This window comes from Antrostomus carolinensis, unplaced genomic scaffold (genome assembly GCF_000700745.2).
Source record: "Antrostomus carolinensis isolate BGI_N321 unplaced genomic scaffold, ASM70074v2 scaffold33891, whole genome shotgun sequence".
Classification (NCBI taxonomy): Eukaryota; Metazoa; Chordata; class Aves; order Caprimulgiformes; family Caprimulgidae; genus Antrostomus; species Antrostomus carolinensis.
This window is the reverse complement of record NW_010292544.1, coordinates 28,143-36,820: the sequence shown is the minus strand read 5'-3', so window position 1 is coordinate 36,820 and position 8,678 is coordinate 28,143. Positions and strand designations below refer to the sequence as shown.

The 8,678-nt window shown below is 57.2% G+C and overlaps 2 protein-coding genes across 2 annotated transcripts in view; one reads left to right on the top strand and one right to left on the bottom strand.

Annotated features, from left to right (window-relative positions):
* The first annotated feature begins 219 nt into the window (after positions 1-219).
* LOC104531951 (cadherin-23-like) lies at positions 220-2,454 on the top strand. Its single transcript, XM_010177009.1, has 4 exons — positions 220-277; positions 712-841; positions 924-1,046; positions 2,131-2,454. The coding sequence occupies exons 1-4, from the start codon at positions 231-233 to the stop codon at positions 2,452-2,454; spliced, it is 624 nt and encodes a 207-aa protein (XP_010175311.1). The 5' UTR covers positions 220-230.
* Positions 2,455-4,345: 1,891 nt separating this feature from the next.
* Positions 4,346-8,678, bottom strand: part of LOC104531953 (prosaposin-like) — a 7,115-nt gene continuing 2,782 nt past the window's right edge. Inside the window, 15 exon segments of the mRNA XM_029087229.1 lie at positions 4,346-4,381; positions 4,465-4,572; positions 4,734-4,814; positions 4,892-5,061; positions 5,159-5,214; positions 5,216-5,337; positions 5,450-5,536; positions 5,719-5,826; positions 5,935-5,943; positions 6,216-6,272; positions 6,387-6,530; positions 7,012-7,206; positions 7,410-7,535; positions 7,630-7,707; positions 7,955-8,079. Of these exon segments, the coding sequence (XP_028943062.1) occupies positions 4,346-4,381; positions 4,465-4,572; positions 4,734-4,814; positions 4,892-5,061; positions 5,159-5,214; positions 5,216-5,337; positions 5,450-5,536; positions 5,719-5,826; positions 5,935-5,943; positions 6,216-6,272; positions 6,387-6,530; positions 7,012-7,206; positions 7,410-7,535; positions 7,630-7,707; positions 7,955-8,079 (1,502 nt within the window).

Sequence of the window (8,678 nt, the reverse complement as noted above, 5' to 3'; positions counted from 1 at the left end):
CAGTACCCCCAAGTCCTGCTCCTCAGGGCTGGTCTCCATCCTTTCTCTGCCCAGCCTGTATTTGTGCTTGGGCGTGTTTCTCATGCCACTGGTGCCTTTTCAGTCACCAGGTTTCCCTCCCTGATAAAGAAGTGCCATCCCATGCCCTCAGCCAGGCTGGTTTGTTGCTCAACCTGCTGACATGCCTCCCTGTAACCACCACCCTGCCTTTTGCAGGGAACAGAGGCTTCATGGACATCATGGACATGCCAAACACCAACAAGTACTCCTTCGATGGGTGAGTTCTGCCCTGCCATCCACTCAGCTTGACACATTGCAGGCCCACAGGCTGCTCCTGAGAGAGAGACACCTACATTTTGCAGCCAGGGACACACAGGAGTTGGAGATGGGACACCTCTCTGCTCTGTGGAGGGATGCAGCCGGGCATGCTGTGCGGGGCATGACTCTGGCCCTGGCAAGTGTGCTTGCCCCTGGGAGCTTTCAAAGCCAAAATACCTTGTGCTTTCTCCTGTGACTCCATTCTACCAGTACTTACCAGGCTTGGGGTAAAAGGAGATGTCGGGCAGGTACCAACACACATCTTGATCCAGAGCAGCTACATTCATGTCTCCACAGGGCAGGACAAGGCAGCGCAACCTCATCTGGGCTCTGGATGGGGTTTTCAGATGCTCTTTGCCTGCCCTGAGGACTGCTTCTCTCTCCCTTGAGCAGGGCCAACCCGGTGTGGCTGGACCCCTTCTGCAGGAACATGGAGCTGGCAGCGCAGGCAGAGCACGAGGACGACCTGCCAGAGAACCTAAGCGAGATCACTGACCTCTGGAACAGCCCTGCCCGCACCCATGTGAGCCATGGCCCCCACCAGGAACACCTCCTTCCTCACCCAACACCCATGCCGCCTCCACAGCCACTCTCTCCTCCTGCAGGGGACCTTCGGGAGAGAGCCCTCCGCGGCCAAGCCTGAGGATGACCGCTACCTGCGGGCAGCCATCCAGGAGTACGACAACATTGCCAAGCTGGGGCAGATCATGCGGGAGGGACCCATCAAGGTGAGTGACAAGTGTGAGGATCCTCCACCAAGGGGTCTTTTCCTACCACTCTGGCTTCCAGGTTCACAGCTGTGGTGCTGAAGGGTGATGTTGCTCAAAAAAGTGCTGGGATGAGGCCGACCTCCCTCTGACCAAACCACCTCCCTTTGGTAACCCATCCTCTCTCCCCCTCTGCCCAGGGCTCTCTCTTGAAGGTGGTCCTGGATGATTACATGCGCTTGAAAAAACTCTTTGCCCAGAGGATGGTGCATAAGGCCACCGCCAGTCAGGGGGACCGTTCCTCGGTCTCGGAGGTAGTGCATGGGCGTGGGGAGATGCTTGCTGTGCCCTCTGGGATGCAGTGTGTCTTCCTGGCCCTGCAGGCCATGGTCCTCATTATCCAGTGGTCCTCCCATTCCCTGCTTGGCCAAAATGATCCAGACTCTGCTTTTCCACTGAGGCAGCTGCTCCACTGAGGCTGGTCAAGAAGCTGCAGGTCCCTGCACACTTGTGGGGACATCTTGCCTCCCCTCTGCTCCTCTCAGTTATCAACCCAGCAGGTTTTGGAGGCAAAAAGGCTGGAATGGAGGGTTTTGGTGCAGGAAGGCTGGTGTGGGGAGAAGGAACTCCTCTGAAAGCCTTCCCCCTCTTCATGGGGTCAAAACACGGAGGAGAGCAGTGGGATGGGAGACACTTTTCAGTCCTTCTGCCCCCTGTCCCTGTTTGCCCTTATCCACCTCCAGCCCCATCCAGCCTTCCCTCCACTCTTTTCCTTTTCTGCCTCTTCCCTCACCACCCTTGTACAACCCCAAATCCCAACCCTGGGTCCAACCCTTCTTTGGCCACTGTGGGGGCTGCTGCTGGACCCCTCCACCCAGCTGGCATCCAGTGCCTGAGCCAGGTTACTCACCCAATGAACAAGCAATCTGACTGGAGATCATCATCAGGCTGGTGATCCTCATCACCACACTCTTGAGGTTGCTTCAGAAGAGGGAGGTCCCATCCATCCTGCTGGGCTCTGGCATTGCAGGAGGTTTGCAAGCAGGGAAGCCAGGATCTGCTCTGGCCGCAGTGGTGATTCTCACCCCTCATGGACCTTTTACAGCTGATCCAGAAGGAGCTGGAGGAGGAGGAGGAGCACAGCCCCAGCCCGGGCAGCCTCCGCTTCCGACACAAGCAGCCGGTGGAGCTGAAAGGTCCTGATGGCATCCATGTAGTGCACGGCAGCACGGGCACGCTGCTCGCCTCCGACCTCAACAGCCTGCCTGAGGATGACCAGAAGGTGCTGGGTCGCTCGCTGGAGACTCTGACCGCTGACTGCGGGGGCTACAGCGACCACAACGCCCGCACCGAGTCGGCCAAATCCACTCCCCTGCACAAGATGCGGGAGGTGATCATGGAGAGCCCTCTGGAGATCACCGAGTTATGACGAGCGATGGCGGTGGTGATGTTCCTCTAGGCAAGCCGGGGCCGGCGGGGATAAAGCACGGACTAGGGGGGCTGTGGTGGGGGCCGGGGACACCCCGAGACCAGTGCTTGGCCCCCCCATTCCCCTGTAGAAGGAGTCCAGGCCAACCGGTGCGGGTCGCTCTGGCAGCCTTGGAGAGCTTGGCCCCGGGAAAGGGCTCTCAGGACCAATATGCTTTTACTCACCTGTCATTTATCCATGAAAGCATTAATATTTTTTTTAATTTTTCTTATGAAGAAAAAAAAAAATTTTTCTTTTTTTCTTTTTTTTAAAAAAAGAAATGCTAAACAAATCCGATGAGTCCAGGCTGGACAGGGGTGAAGGTAGGGATGATGTGCTGCTGCAGCATCCCCAGGCGCAGGCTGGGGACAAACAGCCATCACATCTCATCCACGGGCACGGGGAGGGCCGGGGCAGCACGGGAGAGGCTGAGCCCATTTGGCATTCAAGTCACCTTTCCATCAAGGAAAGACCCCCAAAAAAACCTCAAAAAACACAGACATTTCTCCATTTTGCTGGCTTTACCAAAACATGTTGTAACATTGAGAAAAAGAGAGAGAGACAAACAATAACTGGGGCTTCTGGATGTGGAGTGCTCGTGCGTGTCTTTTATGCCCTTTTCCTTCCCCTTCTCTCTTGCTTTCGGGTTTGTTCGTTCAGGGGTTTGTTTCCAGTTGTAACCTTGTGGAGAGTTTCGGGCACGGTCTGTTACAGGACTCAGAAATACACTGTCTCTGGCTTTGGGTAACCTCTCTGTCATCCTTCCTCCCCAGCTGCGCCCGATTCATCACACCCAAACTGCCTTTTGAAGAGAAAAACCCCTTTTTCTGTTAATTCACCCCTCCATCCATCACCTTTGGGAGATGCTCCAGGATTTCAGGGAAACCTCCCTTAGGTTTGCCTCAGCCTTGTCATGCCACCAGCCCCCCAGCACCCCAGGACATGGAGGAGGGACACAACCAGCCGGGCTCACAGGAAGAGTTTATTTGTGGTGAGATGCTCCCATGCACACTCAGGAGCAGGCGCTGCGGATGTCCCCTCTCCCATGGTGGGGAGGGACAAGCCAGCACCCCACTGCCCCTCACTGCCACAGCTGGGTCAGCACAGGACCCCCCAGTGGGCACATGTGCATGAACAATATCATTGCCCCCAAACTCACTCATTTTTTGTTCAGGGGATACTTAAAATAGAGATATCTATCTCCAGCAATCAGCTAAGTGCAAAATTAGTGTATGTCATGCAAAGCTGGGCATTGACGGTAAATTTAATCCACTTTGTTTCTTTAACTGGTGTCCAGAGGGAAAAAAAATAAACTAAAAGAGTCACCCCAGTTTGAAGAGGGACCAGCAAAGGACTGGGCTTGGCAAAAGCCAACGAGACCTGTGGTACAAGGCTGCCAATGGCCAGGAGCTGATGTTTGGGCAGCAGAAACCATCCCAGCCCACGGGGATGGGTCCATGTTGCAGGATCTGGGCTTTGCAAGTGGTTCAGGGAGGGATGGGGATGTGGAGGGGGATAAAATAAGGGTGGGGTTGGGAATAAAGAAGGAGATGGAGTTGGGGATGCAGGAGGGATGGGAGGATTTTTGCAGTCACCCTGAGAGATGTCAAGGCTGAATCCCCAGTCCTGAAAATACTGACAAGTCCCTTAACCTGATTCGGAAATCCAAGCCCCAGGGGTGGAGAAGGAAGCAGCAGAGAAGACTGGGACACCCCACAGCCCCCAGCAGGGTGGTGAAGCCAATGAGCTCGTGCCACCACGGTCCATGGGCACAGGCGCATCCCAAGGGAAGGGGGTCTGGGATCCTGAACCAAAACAGCAGGGCGAGCCCGGCCGGCCAGGGGGGTGGCTCCTAGTTCCATAGGTGACGCTGGCAGTGCTCAACAGCCTGTGGGAGAGATGGGGAGAAATGGCAGGGAGGGACCCCTGGCACCCTGATGACCCAAGGGAGGGGATGCAGCTGACACTTACATGGCACTCGATGGCCGTGGCCATGTTCTTGCACCAGTACTGTGGGCCCCAGGCACAGGGGTCTGAGCCCAGGAGATCCTCCTCAGGTGAATCACAGGCTCTTATTTTCTACATTGCAAAGGAAGAAGGTGGGAAAAGAAAAATACCCCATGAGAACCCTTTGACCCCCTGGCTCCTATGCCAGTCCCCCAAGCTTGGCCGAAAGATGCCCATCTTGGTCCAACTGCCCCAGGGAGCAGGTGCAGCACCCACGGCACAGGGACACTTACGGTGCAGACAAAGTCGGGGTCCATCATCTGCACGAGGAGCCGCACGGCTGCCGGCTCATACTGCACCACCAGCGCCTCGCACTGGGAAGGAGAGAGGGGGTGAGCCTGGGGCAGGGGTCCAGAGGGGTCCCTGCCACTGGGTGCTCCCCCTGGCTCACCTGGCCGGTGAGCGGCGTGGGCAGCAGCTCACAGCCCTTCTCGAGCATGTTGCTCAGCTCCGCCAGCGTCTCGTTCTTCAGCAGCTCGTTATCAAAGTAGGTGATGACGATCTGGCAGACGTTGCAGAAGGCACCTGCACCTACTGCCAGCTGCTCCAGCGCGGCGGCCCCTGTGGGACATGGGGTGGGGGCTGTTAGGACCCCTCGCCAGCACCCTGTTCCTTGGGGACCCATTGTCTGGGTGCCACCCGGGTACCCCTGGCTCACCTCGGTGGGCATCCCCACTGCGGGGGCAGCAGTGCAGCATGGTGCAGACAGCTGCTGTTTTTCTCCAGCAGCATGATGACCACGGCTTTGCCGTAGGAGTCAACAAAGTCCTTGCACTGCCCAATGACGCCATGGGGCAGCATGTAGCACACCTTCTCGATGTCATTCACCAGTTGCTCCTGCCAGGAGAAGGCAGGTGGAGGGATGGGGAGATCTTCCCCATCCTTGCCACCGCCTTTTTCCCCTTTTCCTGGCCCACCCCATCCCCAAACCACTGCGGCAAGGGCTCACCTCTGTCACGTTGTTCTCCAGGAGGCTCTCGGCCATCTTCACAGCGAACTGGCACATGTCGCACAGCGGCGTGGTCCCCTCTCCATCCTGCTGAGACAACACAATGGGACACACGCTCAGCCCCTCAGAGCCACCCCCATCCCACCAACCATCACCATTCCCCATCTTGGAAAAACAGGGGTGCTCAAGGAAAAAATGTAAAACTAGGCTTCCCCTTCCTGCTGTTTGGATTTTAAGGAGCACGGCAAAGTGGAGGGGTCACCACTTACCCCCAGTGCGCTCAGGACCTGCGTCACCTTCTCGGTTAACAGCGTATGGAGGGGCAGTGCTGAGGTAGAGGAGCAGAGTCCCAGATGGCCACACAGCTCCATTGGGTCCTGGGGAGAGACACCTCCAAAAATCAGGTGAGCAGGTGGGGAGGTTGAGCCTATGCCCCACCACCATGGCAGGTGATTTCAGCCTGTTGCAGTGCAGGTCTTGCTTACCTCAGCTTGCTGCCAGTGGAGGGGCCAGAAAATGGCAAGAAAAAAAATAGAAATAAAAAACAATTACAGCAGTCACAAATCAGAGCAAGGGGACAACATATTTAAAAGTTTGTAGCGTAAAAAGCAGCAGGTTTAATTTAAAAAAAAACCAAAACAAAACAAAACCACTCATACAAGAGCAGGGTCCCGCATTTGCCAACAGGGTTCCCTTGTCAGTGCTGCTCACCCCTCCACTAGCACCCACCCATCCCAGCACACCAGGGAGCCGCGTTCCTACCTACCAGGTACCGGAGCAGCTGGGCAGCCGTGTCCGCGTACTCAGCCAGGTAGTGCTTGCACTGTGCAGGGGAGACACGGCGTCAGCACCCAAGGGACACCCCACGGCCCTGCCCAAACCCCCTGGGTGACATAGAGGAGGAGGAGGGAGCCCAGCAGGCTACTGGTGCCCATACCCGCTGTGCCAGGCCGGGTGCCAAGCCCTCGCACAGCCGCTCAGCGTGGTCCACCAGTGCCTGGGTGAAGGCGACGTTGGTCCCCAGCTCCAGCTGCATGGCAGTCACCAGCTGCAGGCAGTCCCCACACATGTCTTCCATTGCCTGTGGGATGACAAGGGCAGGGACACATCAGTACCCCCCCTAAGCCACTCACGCCTGGATTTGCAGAGCTGGGATTTAAATGGCAGTGGCAATCTGGGGCAGTTTTTTGGCCAGCATCTTCCTGGTCCCTCTCTGCACCCGAACTGGTGAGACCCTTAATCGGATGCCATTTCAGCTATACAGCAGTTTTAACATTTCTTTAAATTATTGTTAAGTAGGTGATGCTTAGGTGATTCTCACTGCTGAGCGACATCGATGGCTTCTCGCCTGTGCCACGGTACCTGGGCCTCACCGCGAGGCAGGTGCTGGGGATGGAGCAGGAGGGGCACGTTGGCGATGAAAGGAGCAACCAGGTCGGCAAGGATGCCATTTCAGCTATACAGCAGTTTTAACATTTCTTTAAATTATTGTTAAGTAGGTGATGCTTAGGTGATTCTCACTGCTGAGCGACATCGATGGCTTCTCGCCTGTGCCACGGTACCTGGGCCTCACCGCGAGGCAGGTGCTGGGGATGGAGCAGGAGGGGCACGTTGGCGATGAAAGGAGCAACCAGGTCGGCAAAGTCCTGAGCAGGGCCCGCAGGGTCTGGCGGTGGCTCCTGGAACTTCAGGGCCCCCGTGAGGCTCTCCCGGGGCTGGCACAGCTTGATGGTTCCACACACCACCTTCGGGTCTGACTGGGGGAGCAGAGGGGTGGGGGCTTGGGGGGTTTTTGCCCCATCGCCCTGCTCCCCCCCCCATCCCTGGGTCATTTCCATCCCCATCTCCTCCCCGCAGAGGTTTTTGTCCCCGGTTCCAAGAGCTTCCTTTGCCCTGTGAGCCCCCAAAAGATCCCCAGCCATGGAGAAACACAAACCCAAGCGGGTCCCCTGCTAGTTACCAGTACTTGCTTGCCCAGCTGGACAAGGACAAGGATGCCGGTGTCCACCATCCTCTTGCACTTGACAGACCAGTCCTGGAAGGGCAGGTACTGGCATTTCTTATCCAAGAAGATCCGCAGCTTTTCCTAGGTGACAAGGGGAGACCTCAGGGATGGGTTGTCCCCTGTGGTGTTGCTGGGGAGGACACCAGCCCTGCATCCCCTCCCAGCCATGACCCACCTCAGTGCAGTTGTCCTGCAGGATCTTGCCCATCACAGAGACCGCCACCTGGCACAAATGACACGGGATCCCCTTCTGCTGAGAGAGGGGACACATTGGGATGCTGCCATGGCACCTGGACCCACCATTTGCTCCCCAAATCCTAATCCTCCACCCCAAAAACACCACACCAGTTGTGCCACCCACTCTGCAGCCATGCTGCTGCCTGAGAGCGTCAGCAGATGCTCCTCTGGGTGCCCAGCATCTGGGGTGGGCAGGCTGTCATTCTCCCCCAGCCCCACATTTTGAGGCAGGATCCCACATCCCTCCCTCCTGGCGCAGTTACCCCCAGGGCCCGGTCCCAGACAGTGATCCGGCAGAGCTCCAGTGCCCCACACTTGGTTGCCGTCGCCACGTCACGGCACCAGTCCTCTGGCCGCTCTCCGCATTCGTGGAGGGGGCTGGCTGTGGCTGCATGGAGGGGGAGAGGAGACCATCAGCTTCCAGGGCACCCTGAGACCATCTCCTGCCCCCAACCAACCTCCCCACCAGCACCCTGACTCCAGCCCTGCCCCCAAACCGATGGCGATGCTCCTCAGCCTCCCACTGATTCACCCTCAGCTTTCACAATGGTGGTGGGGTTGTTGGGGTTGATACATCATTTTTTTAAGCCCAGCAAAGGCCAGCATTGCCAAGCCACCGCATGCTGCTGGCTTTTCCAACGGGATGTCACAGCAGCATTGGGTCAGTGTCAAATGCAAAGTGAATTTGGGGGCCATCCTCAGCCTCACATCACCCTTCAACACACTGGGGAGGTGGCTGCTTATAAAAACAGCACGAAACCTTGCAAAACGAGCAAACCTGGGGTGTCGGCGTTCAGGCCCGCACGGCAGCCGCTTAGCCACGCCGCCGCTCCCAGCAATGATTGAGCAACCCCAGTTTTGGGTGAGTTTTTTTTCTTTTACTTCCTCCCAGCGACAGCATTTTCTCCTGGCTGCAAATCCCCAGCGCGGCAGCAGCAGCATCGCCCGCCCCCGCCGCCCGGGCAGCAGGGCGACATGGCGCAACGC

Coding starts and splice junctions, on each gene's coding strand:
- LOC104531951 (XM_010177009.1), top strand. CDS start 231: ATGGACATCATGGACATGCCAAACACCAACAAGTACTCCTTCGATGG. Junction 278..711: donor AACAAGTACTCCTTCGATGG/GTGAGTTCTGCC, acceptor TCCCTTGAGCAG/GGCCAACCCGGTGTGGCTGG. Junction 1,047..2,130: donor TGCGGGAGGGACCCATCAAG/GTGAGTGACAAG, acceptor GACCTTTTACAG/CTGATCCAGAAGGAGCTGGA.